Here is a 20,295-nt window from a genome sequence, read left to right as displayed (position 1 = left end):
ATAAAAGCAGATAAAATAATTCCTTCAAAGACATGCAGATCTGATGCTTCATTTTCAAAATTCTAGAAAGTTTAAGAAGTCAAGTAGTTGTTTAACTACTAAGCATAAAATTGGTAGCTGTCCAGTCCTCCCTGGAATCTGCAGTACCTCACAGCTCCTGTTCCCTAAGTTAAGGTTTACCTACGTAGGAAGGAAATTTAAAACGCTTCACATGCCAAATTTTTCAGATGTTACTGTAGTACTGCTACTCCTACCAGAGAATTATGTTTAGTGTGCAATTAATTCAGCTTCTTGAAATACAAGGAGTACCAAGACTCCTGTGCCATAAGGGGACCATATTGCCTGCAACAAAAACATATCTTAGCACAACGCTAAATATTTCTCTCTGCATAAATCTGGAATGCCATCCCCGGGAGCTGAGCCTGCAGTGACTCAGAGCACCCTGGCACTGCAGCAGCCGCGGGCACTGGAGTCCAGCTGGGCCCAGCTCTGAGCCCTGCACATGTCATGGGGAGATTCGCTGTTATCATGTCCTACAACGCTTGTTAAATCAGCCAGCTGAGTGCTCACCAAATGAATTACATTTCTGTTTACTCTCTAATTTCATGGGATTACCAGAAGTTGTGTTGAGAAGCAAAATGTCATCAGTTCCCATAATTTGTTAACCAAAGAGGATGTGAGCAATATTCTTGACTATATATCCCAGGGATTTTTAATTCTCTGGGGGGGATAAAAGCTTTCTAAATGCTGGCATGCACTGTCACTTGAATTGGAAGGACCATCATCTAAAAAAGATTTAGATTAGATTATAAAGAGGGACAACACTGATACCCTTTGATCCCTGCTAAAAACGAAATCATAAAACCAAAAGCACAGTTACTGAATCATAACTTATTTTCAAAATACATGTAACAGCTTTTAAGAACAAGTTGCACACTGGGCAGTTCATCCAAATGTGTCTGCTCTTACAGCCTCAAGCTGTAAGACAATGTACAATTAGAAAAAACTCCAGCCATAATACAGTAGTTAGAGACACTGATTTCACATCACATAAAACCTCTGTTTTTCCTCACTGGAAGCTCCCAAGATTAAAATACCGCAATTAGTCAGAAATCCATCTAAGAAACCAGTACATTGCATTCAAATGAATTTGCTATTTTCAAAACCAAGGCAGTCAGGAAGAACTCTGACTGTGCTGCCCCAGCAGAGCTGTGCTCCCTGCAGGAAGGGGGATGCAGGGAGCTGCTGCTCACAGCTCCTGTGAGCCCAATCCACTCTGGGTGGCACAGCCCCCTCACTCTGCTCAGGACGGGCACAATGGACACCAAATGCTTCTGCCAAGGATTCTCAACAAGTTGACTGCAGGCAGTCTGACCTGCTCAGTCCCTGTCCCAGACTGAGTGGTTATGGAAAACCCAGGAGAAAAACGTGAGAAGGTACTTGCCTCATACAGTAAACAGCCCAAAGACCAGATATCCGATTTAAAGTTATAGCCGTTCTCGTGTATTCGCTCTGGGGACATATAGTAGGGAGTTCCCACTGCAAAAACAAACAGAGCAGGGGTTAGTGCCTCACAAGTGACTGTGCAACCCGTGTCACACACACACACTGCATTCTAGGCTCAGCTGCAGCACAAAGAGCTGACCAGAATCAAATATCATCATCAACAGGGCAGAGAATGGTGAACGTGGTTGAAAATATTTCCTGTATTTCTGACATTTGGGAAACGTTTTGTTTCCCTTCCAGGCTCCCAAGAACCTTTCTTGGATGGACAGAGCCACTGGAAGGGATCGTGCCCTTGGGCACCACTGGGTCTGGCAGGGCAGTGTCACAGGGGAACTCTGGCACTGCAGGGACACGAAGCCCAGACCAGCCAGGAATGCAAAACCTGCCTGAAAAAAACCAAGAGAATAATTGCAAGCTTTGAAACCCTGCTCCAGCTTGCAGCTATGTCAGAAGCTGGGGGATTTCTATGTACTTCCACAAGTCTGTATTTTATCAAAAGAAATTTACTCAGTATTTTGGACAGAAGTTACAGGAAATTATTAATAAATTCCTTACCTCAAAAAGGTTCTTTTTAAAATCCTAAATAAGTTTCAGTTGTGGTACTGGAAATACAAGACATCCTGGCAGTCTCAACTACATCAAATAATCCTCAGATACATCATTTATTAAAACATCCAAGGACTGTATATGCTCTTTTCTCCTGCTTCCCCCTTGCTTGTCCGTCCCCTGTCAATTTTTTTTTCCTTTTGGCATTCCAGTGTATCCTTCTCCTAATTAAAGACCTTTTCTCACAAGATGGCAAATGCTTAATTTGCCTGTAATATTCAGTTTACAATTTCTCTGTTTGAAATGCTGCCTGAAGACAGCTGCAGGACTAATAAGCTGAAGGATGGTTATGGAGGTGGAAGAGCAGCCACCACCTTCCCCAGCATCCCCATGGAGGGAAACAAATGAGTTCTGGGGCACCAAGAACAACCTGGAGAGGCAAACCCAGGCCCTGGCACCTGCACATGTGACCCAGCACACAGAAGGTAATTTATTTGGACCCTCAAGATGTTCAGCAATCAGCTGCCCTGTGTGATGAACTCGGCTCATGCTTCCAGGGCCTTCACTTTAGAAATTACTTCCCTTTCAATGTGAGAGTATCCTAATGAGAAGTTATATTTTTGCAAATTCTCTAAACACCACAACACAGGGAGATGGCTTCGTTTCCATGCTCAGGAGGTGCAGGTCAGACTGGCACAGCCCCAGGCCTGGCTGGGCTCAATTGCCTGTGCAAGGCCCTGTGTGGGGAGCAGCCCTGAGCCCTGGCAGTGGTTAAGGATTCTTACTGGGCTACCCAGAGTGACTGCCTGGGACACCAGGAGCAGACAGGGCTCCTCCTGAGGCTTTCCATGGCTCTGTCCACACCATGGACAGCACAGCTCTCCAAGTAATTCCCACACATCTGCCAGGTTTCTGTACAAGAACTGACTTGGCTGGGAGAGCACTGATTCATTTTCCTGCTAAAAATATGCAGCTGCAGAAGAAATGGTGATTCATTCCAGGAAGCTGTGGAAGACACTTCTGGAAGTCCCCACGGAGCAGCAGCGTAAGGCACTTCCCCAGCTGCAGCTCCTCCTCGCTGCTGCTCTGCCAGCCGTGCCAGGAGCTGCGGGAGCTGGGCAGCACAGGGCGGGCAGGAGGGCACAGGGATGGCAGGAGGGGCACAGGGATGGCAGGAGGGGCACAGGGTGGGCAGGAGGGAACAGGGATGGCAGGAGGGGCACAGGGTGGGCAGGAGGAGCACAGGGATGGCAGGAGGGGCACGGGGTGGGCAGGAGGGGCACAGGGTGGGCAGGAGGGGCATGGGGATGGCAGGAGGGGCACGGGGATGGCAGGAGGGAACAGGGCTGGCAGGAGGGGCACAGGGATGGCAGGAGGGCACAGGGATGGCAGGAGGGGCACGGCAGCAGCCCCGCTCGTGCCCAGGCTGGGCGGTGCCAGTGCCAGGAGCTGCTCTGGCACTCCATTATTCCAGGTCACTGCATGGGCACCAAGAGCAGCGTGTGGGCTCCAGAGCCAGGCCCCGCTGCCAGGGCAGCAGCTCTGCTGGGCCCCCTGTCGGCTCAGATCACGCCTGCCCGGCCGTGCCGGCGGTGACAGGGCTGTGGCAGGGCCATGGCAGGGCTGTGACAGGGCTGTGACAGGGCTGTGACAGGGCCGTGGCAGGGCTGTGGCAGGGCTGTGACAGGGCCGTGGCAGGGCTGTGACAGGGCCATGGCAGGGCTGTGGCAGGGCTGTGACAGGGCCATGGCACGGCTCAGTGCGTCACCAGCCCCGCTGTGGGGGCACAGGGGCTGCTCCAGCCCATTAATGGCTCCGGGAGCGCTCCACGCCTGAGCTCATTTCGTGGAGCCCACCTTGCACATTTACCTATCATTACTGTAGTCTTGTCAGCAAATGTACAAACAAGCAGGGCTCTGCGTTTCCAAACTGATGCATTAATTTTTAAATAACTGCCATGATAAAAGACTGACAAGGCCAATTCTCTTTCTGGCCTGTCCAACATTACATGGGAATCTCCTGTAATGAGCATCTTCTAGGAAGGCACACAAGGCTTCCAGTGCAATCAGCCGGGGCTCGCCCTTGCATCCCATTAGTCAATTTGACAAGAACAGTCTAATCGGAGACTATTAATCAGAAACTTTCTTCAGCGTTTGCCCTGCTGCAAATACAAAATATTGCTCAGATTCAACATTACTCACCAGGCGGTAGAGTAATGCATTTGAAGTTATAAAGGTCGCAAAACCACAGGGAAGATTATGGTAAAGGAAGGAGCTTCCTGCTCTGTTTCTGGATGTTGGAGCCCTTCATTGGAACATCAGCCACTGCAGAGATCCAGAGCATTCCTGCTCTCCCAGCACTGCCCATGGGCAGCTACAGCCCTGGGATAGCTGCAACATCCAAGGTAAGGAAATGCTAATTATTCCCAGTTAAGATTAGGAGCAGAGTCTCTTCTTTCACAAGGAAAACACAAAGGCAAAGGTGGCAAAGTTATTCCAAAAATGAAATTAAAATTCCATTCCTCTCACATCTGCAAACATGGCTCAGCAATGAGCAATGCTTCCTCAGAAACTCATCCCTAGATGAAATCTACTTACTCTTTGAGAGAAACAATAAATATTTTGTGCATAATATCACAGCTGTTGGTACAAGACTTGTTGTCCTCAGCTCTTTTTTTTTTTTTTTCATTCATATCATTGAATCACACAACCCTATCAAACTCCTTATAGTTCTGTGGTTGGGTTGGGTTTTTTGGTTGGCTGGCTGAGTTTTTCACATATAAATAGCAAAATCTACCTGCAGCAATTCTGCAGCTCTTTTCTGCCACAAATACCGAACTAGAGGCAAACCAAGAACTCCAAACACGCTTGGCTGGTGACGTTTTCAGTGGATTTCTTGTGTCCATTTTTTTCTTACCAAGTCCTGATTACCAGCCCCTCCAAGCCCTGGGATTTTGTTTCAGATGGCAAACTGGCTTGGCAAGCAAAAGAAAGAAAAGAAGGCAGACAAATGGTCCATTTATTGAAGAGCTCTTCAGTTCCTCCCTGCTCACCCTGACATCCAAGCAGGAACCAGAAGGAACGTGTAACAGCCCATGTACTCCAATCCAGGGCTATTGGCATGTTCTAAACTGGGAAGATTTGACTTATGTGAATCTCCCAGAAGGAAAATCTGCTCCAAGTATATTCTTGTCCAAGAATAAATAATAAATCATCTGCTCCAAAACAAGACTATTCTGTGTAAAATTGGTTTCTTTTGGGGTTTGGTTGGATGTTTTTCTTATTCCTCTTGTTTCTTCAAAATGTAAAGCCAGTCAGAAGTTCTGGACAATGCCAAGTTTATTTGGCTAAAAATGGACATTATACCAGTTCTCAAAAAAGTTATCCATTGTATTATTAATGGAAATTCTCTGTATTTATTTTAGCTCCTATTAAAACAAGATCTATCAAGATTAATGTTAAGTTTGCCAAGTCTAAAATTAGGAAGGAAGGTGAACCACCATGTTGTAACAAGTAGCAAAATTCACCTCAGCTACACCCAGTACCTTTCAAACATGAATTTGCTGGTCAGGCTTGCACAGGAAGAGCCCTTCCCTATGGAGAAGCATCTCCTGTCTCCCCAGGGGCAGTGGCGGCAGCTGAGGCGTCACCCTGGGAGCTCCCGCAGCCCCAGCCGGTTCCTGCTGCTGTCCCCGCCCTGCGAGAGCTGGAGGTGCCCTGCTGCCCTGTGCCAGGTGTGCCCATGGAGGTTTCCCAGGGGCCAGGGCTCTCCCTGCCCCGTGCTTCCCTCTGCCCCGGCTCCCGCTGGCGCTCGGAGCTCGGCGCTCGCCGGCATCTCACGAGCTGTGTACAGGCAAATCTTTCATTTTTCTTTCATTACCTCGGCATGTACTGTCACTTAATTTTTATGTATGCAATCCTCCCTGACAAATATGATCTGCTGCCTGGTAATTCATCTGACGTTCATTCTGTTCCTTGCTCTAATTACGGCTCCGTTCCCGCCGCGGCGGCGGGCGCTGCCGAGCCCCTGCTACACCTGTCAGCCGGGTCGGGGCTGCCTGATGCCCTTTCATGCCAGTCTGCTGCTAGCAAATACAAGCAAAGGGAGAAATGAGATGAATATATTTGCATAAGCCGCACGTTCAATTCATGGGTCAGCAGCCAGAGAAATGATGGCTCGGGGCGGTTGCCAGGGCAACGCAGCAGCGGGAAGTGCCCGGCCCCGCTGGCGCCCCGTGCCCTGCCCTGGTCTGGGGTGCCCGTCCCTCACAGCTCCTTCAGAAAACGTCTTCATTAAACCAAGCCCAACACCAGGCCATTTCCTGCTGCTGCAAACCTCTAGCTCTGGCAAATTATCCAAAAAATAGAGAGAAGCGTCACATGTGCGTATTTTCTGATTGTTAAAATATTCTTTTTCACCTGGATCCGAGAACCGCTGGAAATGGTGATGTGTCCATCCCGCCCACAACACCTCCAGTCCCTCACTGCTCCCTCTGTCCGGCACCTCTCACCTGTCTGCAGGACACTGGTGATGTGAGGAAGGGCAGGGTTTGTGCACCAGGGGCTGAGCTCTTCCTACTCCAGCTTTCTCAATTAAGAGGGAGCAGCCCTGGTAAAGGTCACAGGCTTGGCTCACATGTGCAGCCAGTTTCCAAGCCCCAATTTATTCTTATTAATATAATAAGTGCAGCAGTCAAACTGGATAAGATCATATAATTAGACATGATCATATTTTGGCCTGTTCAGATGATGTGACTGTAACTTCCTGTGAAGAGGATTTATTTTCATCTCTTAAGTATGGTGGGGATATATCCTAGGACAGCTTTTGATACAAAGGGTAATCTGAAATCTCCTATTTTACGAGAGTAAACTACAGAAATGCTTCCTATTTTTTAAGCACACACAAAACAAGGCAGGTATTTTCCTTCCTTGTGCACTGAGAAGCCCAGTGCTACTGGCCAGGATTAGCAATGAAATTTGTTCACATCCAAGAAAGGATTCAGCAAGACACACTCAGCAGAGGAAATTGCACAAACAAAAATGTGAAACAAATATTGTGTGTTTCAAAGGCAACTGAGAGACATTAGTTTAAAAGAGCTTAAATATTACACCAAAAGCCAAAGTTCCTTCACTGCTGTAATACAGAAGCACCTTTGGGACTCAAAAAATTCAGATCCCTTAATAAAAATTGAAAATCAGCCACCTCTCAAGAGGTTACAGACACAATTATGAAATACTTTATACTGTAAGACTTGAAGAATGAACTGCATAACTATGCAATTTTCTATAGCACTAGAATTAATGTTAAAACTAAAAATGAGGAAGACAACCTTGAGATATGAGGAAGGTGTGAAGAAAAGCTGGATGTTCAAAGCATAGGCCAGATTTCAAGTGAAGTTCTTTTTTGGGACAGATCAGCCATGAGGGCTCACCCACCTCAGGCACTCCCAGCCCTGTAAGGGCAGAGCCCTGACCAGCAAAGCTAAAAAGGTAAAAGGTATTTGGGGTGAAACACTGAATTCCAGCAAGCACCGTGCAGCCAAAGTGCTCTTTAGAGTGGAAAAGCTGCATTTGCCATGTGTGCTGTAAAACACACACCAGGCCAGGCCTTCCAGAAAAAAATAACAGGTTTTTAAACAGAAGATACCTATGAATGCCTGCAAAGAGCATTTAAAATGCAGTGCCAATGGCCTGACTCCCACTGGTGTCACCCCGGGGGAGGGACACCCTGCATGTGAACATCAGAGCTGGGCGCGCACGCCAGGCCCTGCTAACGACAACAGCTTACCTAAGGAATGTGCTGCCGTGGTTTTAGAGCTAAAAAACCGGCCTAATCCGAGATCTCCCAGCTTCACCACCCCTGTGGCTGTTATAAACACGTTGGCTGGTTTTATGTCTGCAAGAAGAAAAAGGTAAAAGGTCAAAGCCACAAAAGGTTATTTGGTTCTAATGCTGCAATAGAAGCATCGCCTGGAGCGCTCACGGTACAAAGGGGCTCGAGCAGAACCTGCTTCTTTAGAGCTTTGATAGGCTCAGCCTTCCAAGGCTTCCAGCTCTGCACAGACACAAAAATCAGAGTGTACTTCCCAGCACACAAGAAATACCAATGAGGGAAAATGTAGGAAACAGCTCAAGAGAACAGAGGCAACCTCTTTAACTGCTGGAAATCAAAGACACGAGCCCAGTTCTCTTTGGGAACGATCACTTTGCACAGGAAACTGCACTGCCCACCACCATCCCCTCATGAAAAGGGTAATTACTGTTCCACATATACATAAACTCTGGGCTCTACACAGCCCAGCTGGTTCATGGAGGGTAGATATCACTACAACCCCAGTTTCCCAAGCAGTCATGTGAGAACTGAGTGAGAGGCTCTTTGCTCATGAGCAGACCCAATGTGAGAGCTCCCCATTTCAGCCACTACAGCCCTAATTCAGGTACAAGTGATACACTGCATCAGGGGATGTGTAATGGAGCAAAAATGATATCACATTGCTGAAAAATACAGTGAAGAATCCCTCCTTCAAAGGAGAAGGAAATAACAAGCAGCCAAGATGGGTGCTGGTACCTTTTGGGAAATTTGCACTTCCTGAGTCCAATCCTTCCCAAAGCACCTCACTACACTGAAAGCAATAGTGTAATTTTTGGATAGAGCTCAAAGTTATAAGATGTTCTGAGACAAGAGACTCAAAAATAATTAATGAAAATAGAGAACAGGTTATGAGAGTGTGGGACATATTTGTATTAATATTTCAGAAAAGCCTGCTAGACAGGAAAACTCTTCTCAACTCTCTAAGGTCACAGCTAATATAATGAAGACTATTTCTTAGAGTTCACTGTATCCAGGAGTCTCAGCATTTTATTTCTGACACTTTTCTAATGGCAAGTTTGACACTTCTACTTAATATCAGTGTCTGGAATACAAAGCAGCTCATCTTCCTAATACCACCCTCACTTCGGCCTGAATGCTTTAACGATGAGGCAGAGACAGAAGGAGAAATCCATCTCGCAGGCTCCAGCCTCTCTAAACATGCATTGGCTGAACATCAGCATAATTGTTTTTGAATGTAGGCGCTTACTAATTGGAACATTATATTATTATTCAGTGAAAAGAGACTGAATTAATGTTACCTCTGTGCATCACCCTGCGGGAGTGCATGTGTTCCACTGCACTGCATAACTGCACAAAATATTTCCACACCGTCCTTTCCGGGATTAACCGTTTCTGCTTTTTAAAATACTGTGGGAGGAAATAAATAAAAGATCAGTGAAAAAGCAACATATTTGACTCGTTCCTGGAATTGTGTTAGTCAGCTGCAGGTTGCTCACGTCTTCCAGATCTGCAGCTGCATGACTTTTCTTCTGATTAGCTTTTAACTCCTCCTCTCTGTGTGGAAACTTCGATGCAGTTCGCTAATTAACAACTATTATGAAAAATATGCTTAAATAGGTTTGACATTTTTGAATGGACACAATTATGATTAGCATTAATCTCCTTAATTACCTTGCAAAACATATTTAATGCCTCAAAACAACAAATGTCTCAAATATTTTGCCTTAAGAAACAAAAGGCCATTAAACACCCCCCTTGTAAACATTCGTTATTGCATTGTCTACTAACAAGAATAAGGAAATCTGCTTTCCTTTTTTAAAAGATGGCCAGAGCATCAATAAAGTATCCGTGTTCTTTCTGCGATCAGGTAGAATAATATATTCTATTTCATGCATAATAGGAATTCCAAATGCCCTGCACTGTGCAGTGACAGAGGCTCTCCTGCCCAGCTGGGTGTGCTCAGGCAGCGCCGAGCGCGGCCGGGCCCCGTTCCAGGGACCTCTGGTGCTCAAAGCTCTTGGAATCACGGCAGCACAAAGCAGCACCACCGAGGGCAGCGCGGCCCTGGCTCCCTGCAATACCGGAGTCTTCTTCAGCCACTCCAGGAATAAAGAGCCAGCTGCACACTTCAGGGAAGGCCAAACATTGCAGGCCCTCAGCTGCTCTCCCTCCTTTGCAGGGGGGCACCCCAGCCGTGTCTGGCACCGCACCCAGGCATCCCAGCACTGCAGGGTTCGGATCGGAGGTCCCTGGCTTCTCACCGAGCCAGCTCTAGAGCCAGAGCATTAACAGAATACCCTTCAACACTTGCAGAGGTTTCCCACTGCTCCTCGAGCCCTGCCACACCGGGGGCACTGGGAGCACCACGCACCCCCTGCCCCAGCACAGCTGCACTGCCTCTGCATGGCACCGTGAGGATTCCCCCTGCAGGAATAAAGGAAGGCAATGGCTTGCTGCCCCTTTCTGCATCTCATGCCTTCCCCCTCAGCACTGACACCTGATGTCCGTTGTCACATTCCCTATTTTATGTGAAACGCTGTTACCAGTTCGTGTTTGACTCAAGCAATGGCAAATTTTCTTTTGCAGATCAGCTGTGAAGGGGCACGACTGTGCAATTCCCCAGGCAGCAAATCTGACAGATTGCAACAGTCTCAACCCAAAACTGGAGAGAGAGCACAGAGGAATTACAGAGGGTGAGGGAGAAAGTGTTATATACACAATAAAATTATTTCATTCTCATTAAAATATTTAAGAGTGGATATGCAAGACCACAAGTGATAATTTTCTAAATGTCATGTCCAATAAGGTTCACCTGACATTTACAAGGAAGTCCCAACTCTCCAGTGGGTTTTCCTGCAGCTCTACATCCCTCATAAATAATGCAGGCATCGGGGCATGACAGAGACAGGCCCTGGGTTTATCACCCTCACACCTTGCCAGGTTGTCACTGCTGCTCCACCAAAAACCCAGACAGAGCTTCAGCTCCCAGGGAGAGAGGGGGTGACACGGAGGAGCTGGTGGGGAAACTCCTCTGCTGCAGTGCAGCTGCATTGGGGAGGCAGCTTTTGTTCCCTCTTGCCTTTAGGGCTTGGGTTTGGGTCTTTTTACCTCTGTTAGAAATTGTAAACATTTAATTCCTAGATTTGTACCAGTTGAAAAACTTCATTTATATGACCTTGAAAAAAGAAATGCATCTTCTTCATGTCTGAAATACAGAGGGAACACAGAGCTGTGGACACTGGAAGCCAGCACAATCCAGAAGTGGGCAAGGCACCAATCCGAGACTCTACCAGTTATGTTTGGGAAAATGTAACTCTTATTATAATGACACAGAAAGTTATTTTTAAAATTTAAATAGCCAACCCTGATAAGTAAATGAAGGTATTTGTCAGTATTTTTGAACTAAAAACTACAGAAGACTAAAAATTACAAATATTTCATATAATGAGATCTTACAATTCCGTAGGTAAAACTTTTGTAAGCCAAGATTGCAAAGTCAAGCAGAACCCTTGCACAGCCCAGAGAGGCCTCACACAGCCCTGACTTCTGCTCCCACAATCCCTGGGCTTTTTCCATCTTTGACCACAAGCACAAGGGGCTGAGATGAGCTGCAAGTCTCCCAGGAAATGGTGGCAAAAGGGCAGAAGGCAGCAGGAGCCCCAAGGGAAGGGGAGCCCAAGGCAGAGCTGCTGTGCCCCCTGGCTCCCCTTCCCCTCGGGGGAGGCTGCACTGGAGCTCCAGGGCTGGCCCAGGGTGGCTCTGCCACTGCTGCTCGCCCAGGGGCTCTCCTCTCACACCCAGCAGGTTTTCCTGGATCCTGGAAACTTAGCCACTGACTGTGGACTGAATGGGGAACTCGTTTGACAGCCTTTGGCCTAGTGCCTCATGGCTCTGCTGGCAAAGAAAACAAATCTGTTAATAAGATATTTTAACTGTGACAACAAGGAGGAGGAGAACTTTCCAAACATTCATTTATGATAATTACAGAATAATGATGGCAAAAACCAGGTAAAACATGGAGAGAAGGTTGAGAGTGCTAACAAACATGATATAACACATCTGTTCTCACAAGGGATGTATGTCTAAAGATTAACATGTCAAAGAAAATATAAAAGCAGGTGGTAACAGCTTAACTAAAGCTGGTTTGCAGCAATACAAGTATTCCTAAGAGCAACATAAAAGAAGAACAAGTACTTGAAACATTTTCTCAAACCCAAATCCCCATTGCAAAGGAAGTCAATAGACTTCCTTGAATGTCTTCAGAGTGGCAGACAGGCGATGTGAATAGTGAACCCACCAGTAATTAAATGTCCCCATCAATCATGGGCTGGGTAAATCAACCTTGCAAATAACACACGTGTCCCACCAGATCACAGACACTTCCCTCTGCAGCAGGGACCAGAAACTCAGGGCATGGCTGGGGTATTTAAAATGCCACCAGCCACTTGGGCTCAGGTCTGGAAGCAACCCATGGGTGTGCAAAACTGCAAGGGGAGTAAAAAAGTGTTTCTAACCCAGCTGTGCTCACCCCACTGCCTCAGGCCTGCCTAATCCTGCAAGTCCGCAGCACCTCCAGCACAGACACATCCTTACCTTAATCATCTGAGAGAGATCCCCAGCATCAGCCAGCTCCAGGACAATGTTGAGTTCATTGTCTTCAATGAAAGAATCCAAATACTTAATTATGTTGGGGTGGTTCAGTTGCTGCAGAGGGAGGGAATGCAAGAGGAGCAGTTACAAGGTGGTCAGGACAACTCCGGGCACAGCCCCTGCACCTCTGTGAGCCACAGGGGCACCACAGCCTGGGCCAGACTGCCCCACACAAACCCTGGCACAAACAGCATCACCCTGGAGCTGTCCTGGCAAAGAGCAGTTCCACCAAACAGGGTGAAACAACCTCTTCTACTGCGAACTTGTAAAACATTGGAAAGCAATGTCCTGAAGGAGGCCTTCTTAAGCAATAACCAATTTTTCCCCCCATTAAATGGAAACAAACCCCCAGATGTTGGTTACAGTACTCAAGGTCTTTTGCCCCTTAAAAGAACAGCTCAAACTAAAACTTTGAAGGAGGACAAAACCACACAAATTGTACATGTCAGTATCTGATTATTTATGCTGGCTTTTTCACTAATTCCCCTCTTTCATTTCAGTATAGCTCATTCTTACATTCACAACTGATGCTTGAATTTATTTTTTTCCTGGAACCCAAAAATATCACAGATCCTCTTTCTGAATGTAAACCTCAGCATTATTTTCCTCCTTAATATTGAGCAACTGGCTCATGTTTATCCTTCCCTACAGCCTACAGACTCAGGCTACAACTGCATGAATTTGAACAGAAATCCCCAAAATCACAGGAACAGAAGTAATTATTTAATACTCTTAGAATGAAATTTGACTTGCTAAACTAAATTTTTAGCCCTTTGCAGTCTGTTACATTCACTAAAAATAGGTATTTAAAGTGCAACACATCCATGTTTTTAACCAACAATTTAAAATAAGTTACTAAGGCATCAAAATCATTACTTGTTTTAATCACTTAAACACACTCTGGTTTCAGAGCCTTTATCTAAATTATCATTTTTCATATGTGATATTTATACACACACATACATGATATGCACAGCCAAAACTGCTTTCTCCTTTACTGTGTAAGCTTTATTTGCCAACCTGAAAACAATTTTTTCCACAAAACAAAACAAACAAAAAACAAAACCCCAAGAAAAGAAAAATTAAAAAAAAATAAAACAGTTTTTATAAAAATTCTTACCTTCAAGAGGTCAATTTCTTTAATGCAATCTTGCCTTGCCTTGGCATCCATCATTTCAAAAATCTTCAAACACAAAAGCATAGAAGATAAAAATGAAACAACAAAAAAAAAAGTACTTTATACTTTAACAAGCAGTTGGTGTTTCCTTCCCCAGTTTGTACATCCTCTGCTGTAATGAGTATTCACACAATCCCCAGATCAAAGAAAGATCAATGTTTTCTTTATTTTGAAACCACCACAGGGATAACATTGGGGTAAACCTAATTTTAAAACCCATAGGCAATATTCTAAACAGCACAAAAAAGAAAGATACAAGTTTGTGAATTTGCTGCTGTGACTTTCATTGGTTTAATTATTATCAATTCCATATAGTAAATAAAAGACAAAATGTTTACTTTTCTCTTTTAAACAGATACAGCTTCCACTGATTTCTCTGTAATAATTAACAATAACTTTGAGCATTAATATTCATTCTGCAATGATCACTAAATCACTGGAAATGGGAGTTTGGAGGATTTGTTGAAGGATTAAAGGCAAATTTCTTCAAACAAAATGCTGTTCTGAATACTGCCCAATACTTTCAGCCAAGTTTAAAAAAATCTACACTTCTGACATCCAAGTTCTCACAAATTCTTCTCCAAGTCCACCAGCAAGCCCCAGCCTTTTTCCCTTCCATGTTCCCGTGGTTCAGCTGTGTTGGGATGGCAGCTCCTCACAGGCCCTCGCTGTCTCACACATTTAACAACTATTTGGTGAGCCCTCTTCCCAAAGTAAAAGGTGAAATTTGAAATAAATATGAAATGTCAGCAGTGCTGTGCAATCCTAACACGGACACAGGAACCCCTGAGGGGCGATGAGGGCCCAGACCCTGCAGGGCAGAGCTGGCAGCCCGGGGTGGTTCCCATCCCACCCCAAGCAGGGGCTGTAGGAAATGCTCACCTGCACCTTCTTCAGAGCCACAGGTTTCCTGTCCAGCAGACACGTAGCTCTGTAAACCTCGCTGAACTGGCCCCGGCCGATCTTTTTCTCAATCTGAAAATCTGCCAAGGTGCAGCGATACGGGTACGACGTTAAATGTCTCTGTCAAAGGAAAGGCAGTCAGGGACCCAGAGAGCCACTCGGCCCCTCCTGCTCCCCTTGGCCCCGGGAGTGGGGAACATCCACCACAAACACACCGACTCCTGGCACACGCAGCAGCAACACGGGCCGGAGGAAGCCAAAGGACTCCTTCACAAAGGGAATGAAAGTCTTGCCTTCCGTGTAAGTAACTCATTGATCCCCAGCTGCTCTGGGGTTGCACAGCCTCTCACAGCTCTGCCTGCCTGTGTCAGCGGGGAGGTGCAGCCCAGCAGCCCCAGGTAAGCAGGGCAGGCAGGCCCAGCCTGATGAGGAGCAGGGACCCCACGGAGCCCAGGCCACGGGAGCCCCGCTCGGCTCCTCTGGCACAGCACGGCTGCCAAACAGCGCTTCAAAAAGAAATTACCAAAATTAATTACTCCAAGTTAGCACACGGGCCAAGTAGAACACTTTTGAGTTTCAGCATCTTGAGCCACTTCAGAGTTTGCACCAAAAGCCCCAAAAAGAGAAGCTCCCAGCGCAGGGGGTGGGGAAGGGCTGCCCAGGGAGGAGGCAGCCTGCAGCCCAGCCATGCCCAGCACAAGTGTCCCGGCAGGGCTGCAGCCTTAAGGAATGACCATTGCTAGCACTGCCATTTCCTAATGCAGCAGGACAGGGCTGGAACTGGCATCTGAAATGCAGGAAAAGCTTTCAGCCCAGCGTTAGGACCTGCAGCTATTTCTGAAGGCAAGTCCCACAGAAAGAGGAAGGTCATTTCTCCACGTGCTCCCTTCAAGCAGTTCAGGCCATGGTTCACTTTAGGAACCTTCCTGTCTCCCCTGCACTCTGGAACAAGTCACCAGCTATTAACTGCAGTCAAAGCAAAAGCTTTTCTAACTTGCAGTCACCATATACAATAGAAGCAGCACTTCTAACAGCATTTTATGAGGCAACTACTAGAAAACTTTATTTTTCAGAAAGAAATCCACACAGAAATCAAGGACGGTTTCCACTCACCTTTCCTAAACCATTAAAGTGTGTGTTTACACCAAGAGTGCTTACGTGTAAACTAATATTTCAAGCACGTGCCCAGAAATATCTACCAACTCCTGAACTTGAAAGCATAAACAAACGTTAGGCAAGTGTGAGGGGAACGTGCCCCAGCCCCTTGGCCACGGAGAGCCCCAGAGCCTGCTGGTGCTGCTGCCCATGCCTGGACACCTCTGCTGATGTGTTCTGGCACCTCCAGGACTGCAGCTGCACATTTGCATATGCAATGACCTAGATTTGCATGGGCTATCACAACCTATCAGACCTAATTAAAGTAACGGAGCTTTCAGGGAGGGCAGGAGATGTTCGACTGTGGAACAAACCAGGAATCATCCTCAGGTGAGCCCAAAGAGCGCCAGAAAGCTCCCTCTGATCTCAGGCCACCTTCCCTTCTTGCTGTAGGTGAAGGCTGGCAGGACCCGCAGAGCACCGGGACCCAGCTGCTCCCCAGGCACACACTGCACTGAGTCAGGACTCCTCACATGGGGCTCTCCACTGCTTTCCAGTCCTTCCACAACTCACCACCACCATTCTTCAGAAAGCTGGCAAAGAACCAATCCCTATTCATTCAAACCCATGATCTTTATTTCTGCAAACCTCAGAGTTTTCATGTACAGATATCAATTGTGTGTAGTAAGACACCACCGTCATCTTCTAACTCGTCCATTAAAAATACATTTTCTCATTCTTAGGACAGATTTAGGCTCAGGTTTCCATAACTGCAGTCAAATCAAGCCCCTGCCTCTACAGATCAGGTGTCAAGGTCAACAATGGAGCTTGAATTAAAAAAAAAAAAACCAACACCAAACCTAAATGAGCCAAGAAAAGAGGAGAAAAAAACCAACCAAGCAAAAGGAACCCCAACCCTGGACAGTACAAAAACTGGGCTGTTTGCACAGTTCTGTTCCCAGGGCAGCTGTAGGAAGGGCACAGTCTGGGAAGAACTTGTTTTCAGACAAAGGCTGCTCTCTTCATGCACACAAGGAAGTCTCATTCTCCTCCTACTCCATGAAAAAAAAAAATGCGCCAAAGAATTCCTCATGCAAATAAAAACCTCATTCATTTTGAAGAAGAAATGCAGAGCTCATTCCAAGAACAAGCTCTTCTGGACATCTCCTCTGGCACACATGTGCTCTGTGAGATGGAACCAGTGGTGCCAGACAGAAATTCCAAAGCTGGCAAAAGCAGGCAAGGGCAGCCCTTGTCAGAACGTCAGGAGGAATCCTGCCAGGGCTTCCAGCCTCCAGTTTTGAGGTGTTACAAGATTGTCTGCAGAACAGAATTTGTAAGGTTTCTAAGGAGAGGCAGGTAGGATGCCTATACACCCTGAACACATTTGTTGTGTTTTAGTTTTCTTCATGAGTAGTTGTCCAGAATTTGTGTTTTGGGATGGGGAATAAGAACAAACTCTTCTGTAGAAAGACTTTCAATCTCCAGAACAATTACTGCTTGGCCAATACATTTACCTCTTTGTAATGACTTGAGATCCAGGGAAAACCTGGCCAGCCCCAAGAGAGCTGTGGGAGCAGCTGTGCCTGCAGCCTCTGAGCCCCTGTTTTGGGCCAAGGAGCACCCTGAGAGTGAAAGCAAAATATCCCAGATAGAGCCCCAGTGCAGGGCCAGGCCTGTCCCCTGCTCCCCCAGAGGCACCGGGAGCCCAGGGCTGGGAAAGGGGATTGCTCACTGCTAATTGGCACACTACAGAAACCCAGAGTGCTAATGTTAATTAATAATCAAGTCAGTTGTTTTACTGCTGATTGGCATGAGGAAAACAGGCACCAGTCAGCCCTGCACAAAGGGCTGCAGGCATTTAGAGTATTTGTAATCAACCTAAAAACTGTTAGGATTAGTTAACCAACAGTTAAAAAGTCAGACAGTCCAATCTTCAGATGCCAATAAAAGCATCTTTCCTGTAGAGCCATGAAATGAAATATTCTTTAGAAGAGTAAAAACATACTCGCCCAATTAATTTTCTGAAATCTCATTAAAAAATTTAGCCCGACTAAGTCATACACTTCTGACCTGAATTTTAATTATCTTTACGCTGGATATAAGGTTTTTTCTGATATTTGCAATGCATCATTAATTTTAAAGGAACGGTTTCCTTGCTTCTAAAGTGCATACTTCATCTGAGTGACATTTACTGTAACTAATTTCACCTTTAAAAGACATCTGCAGTGCTACTGGGGGAGCTCCAGCCCCTCCTGCAGAACGTGCACACACCATAAGCAATGATTTACTATCAACATCAGTATTTCAAACCCTTTTAGGATGTCCAAAATTATACACCTGCCTCCATTCAATAATGCCTACCTGAAAAGAATTTTGCATACTTTGAGGCTGAAATTCCAGTGTGAATTTATGAGAACACATTAGAACAGATTGATTAAAGAAGGAACTTCTAAGCTTGCAAGAGATGAGGAAACTTTTAAAATATGGATTATCCTTCAAACAGGTAGCCAAGTAATTATTGAAGAATACATCAGGTTTTTCAATTTGAGCTTCAAAATTAGACTACACAGTCATAAAATATCCTTCACCTGACTTGTTACCTGGAATTAAAGTTTGCTGAAGAACTTGGCTTAAGTTTCAAAGTCTCAGCACCCCTGTCAGCATGATTGGGATCTATCCTGATATCCAGATATTCTGGGCCTATCTAGACATTTGTACTACTACACCACAAGGGAAGAGAAAAATACCAGCTTGGAAATAGTAGGACAAGGTGACATTCACAAAGAAATTAAAATTACCATAGAAATAATCTCTTAACAGCTCTGCTGCAAAAATGTGAGTATATAAAAGAGCCATTTAAAAGTGAGTTACTGTGTTTATTTAGTATGAAAACTAAGTGAAAAATTACAACTCTATATTTTTATATCACTGATTTACTCCTAAATAATTTTTATTGCTCACTGCTACTTAGTGTTTACACACTAAGTAATCTGGAGACTTAAATAATTAACACCTTCATTCTGGAACATTACTAGAAAATGTTCTCTCTCTTGCTAATGAACTTCCTTGGGGTATTTCTGGGCAGGTATGAGAGCCAAAAGCCAAAACTGTCATTTTATTGGACATTTTAAAAAAATGTTGGTATTACAGATAACTTCTAAGTATCCAGCATTACTCAAAGGCTTCATCTTATTAGCTGAACTACAGCAGTTAAAGACAGAAAAGCCTGACTCATATTCTGTACTGATGAGCTATAAAGCAGAAACAACACCTCTGTCAGAACTGACAAAAAAAAGCAGCTTTAGGAAGCAGCATAATTATAGGAGAAGCTTCTGGGAGAGGAGTTGCTGCTCTGGACTTTTGGGGGCTGGCACAGCAGTTTGTAAGGAAGGGGCTGCAAGAAAGAGAGTGCTGTTCCACACAAAGCTCCCTCCTCATCCAAGGCTCTAAGAACTCATGTTCTGGTTTTTTCTGCCTAAGTTTTTATCTCTGCCATTAATGACATTTCTCATAAGACCAGTTTGGTTAATTTTATCTTCCCAAACCTCCCCCCACAAACCATTACATAGCATGTCTGCATTACTCAGATTTTTCAGAAGAAAGAAAGGATCTAAGTTCAGATTCTCCAGGTAAAAAGTATCAGAGATTTGAAAAATTTTATATAAATATATTCCTGAAAAAGGAAAAACAGAAATACGTCATCAGCAACCCTATCATGCCACCAATGGAAGGCTTCTAAACAGTACCTTTTCTATATGCATTTTTCCAGTTCCTTGGTAGACTGTATATTTTTGTTATTCAGGTCTTTTTATGTTATTTTGACAGCAAAACCAAAGGCAGTCTTCCTGCAATTCTAATTCCAAATTAGACCATTCTCAGAACAGTTTACTAGAGCCCTCCATTAACAGGACTTGGGTATTACCAGAGTTGAGGGGAGGTTTCACTGAACAATGACCATAGAGCAAAATGAGCCCACTCAGCATCAGCATCACAGCAGAACACAGATTATTAGCTACTAATTACACTTAACTATGTCATTACAAATTCTAACATGTGCTCCAAGATGCCATGAATGTATCTGCTGCACAGGAACACTTCCTAATCTTGTTCATGAAATAATTACAGGGGCACTATCCTGCCAAATGAGGCAGTAATTAACCCTAATTGCTCAAAATGCAACTGGCTAATTCTAGGAGATTAATCAAGGGGATTCAATTATTATTAAATGACTTAATATGACAAATTGCTACATTAGGAGAGGGGGCTTTGCTCCACACCATGGTACTTTCCCAGCAGTGCATTCAGTGTGTGTGCACAGAACTCCCCCTCAGCAGAGGCTGTGCTGGGCACTGGCAGAGCTTTCCCAAGGAAAGTGGGATTGATCTCCAGCTCGGGGACCCTGCTCAGTCCTGCTTGGGGACCTGCTCAGCCCTGCTGTACTCAGGGACCTGCTCAGGGACCTGCTCAGCCCTGCCCTGTTCAGCCCTGCTGTACTCAGGGACCCTGCTCAGCCCTGCTCTGCTTGGGGACCTGCTCAGGGACCTGTTCAGGGACCTGCTCAGCCCTGCCCTGCTCAGCCCTGC

The 20,295-nt window shown here is 45.5% G+C and overlaps 1 protein-coding gene across 3 annotated transcripts in view; it reads right to left on the bottom strand.

Moving 5' to 3' along the window:
* NEK6 (NIMA related kinase 6) overlaps positions 1 to 20,295 on the bottom strand; it is a 43,633-nt gene that overhangs the window by 5,836 nt on the left and 17,502 nt on the right. For all 3 annotated transcript variants that reach the window (XM_074556440.1, XM_074556441.1, XM_074556439.1), the window contains exons 3-8: positions 14,594 to 14,734; positions 13,655 to 13,717; positions 12,478 to 12,588; positions 9,183 to 9,291; positions 7,840 to 7,947; positions 1,445 to 1,539 (exon numbers count right to left, since the gene is read on the bottom strand). In XM_074556440.1, the coding sequence (XP_074412541.1) occupies positions 1,445 to 1,539; positions 7,840 to 7,947; positions 9,183 to 9,291; positions 12,478 to 12,588; positions 13,655 to 13,717; positions 14,594 to 14,734 (627 nt within the window). The remainder of the gene's footprint in view (positions 1 to 1,444; positions 1,540 to 7,839; positions 7,948 to 9,182; positions 9,292 to 12,477; positions 12,589 to 13,654; positions 13,718 to 14,593; positions 14,735 to 20,295) is intronic.

This window comes from Zonotrichia albicollis, chromosome 21, assembly GCF_047830755.1.
Source record: "Zonotrichia albicollis isolate bZonAlb1 chromosome 21, bZonAlb1.hap1, whole genome shotgun sequence".
Lineage (NCBI taxonomy): Eukaryota > Metazoa > Chordata > Aves > Passeriformes > Passerellidae > Zonotrichia > Zonotrichia albicollis.
Note: the sequence above shows the minus strand (reverse complement) of the source record. Positions and strands in the feature narration are given on the sequence as shown.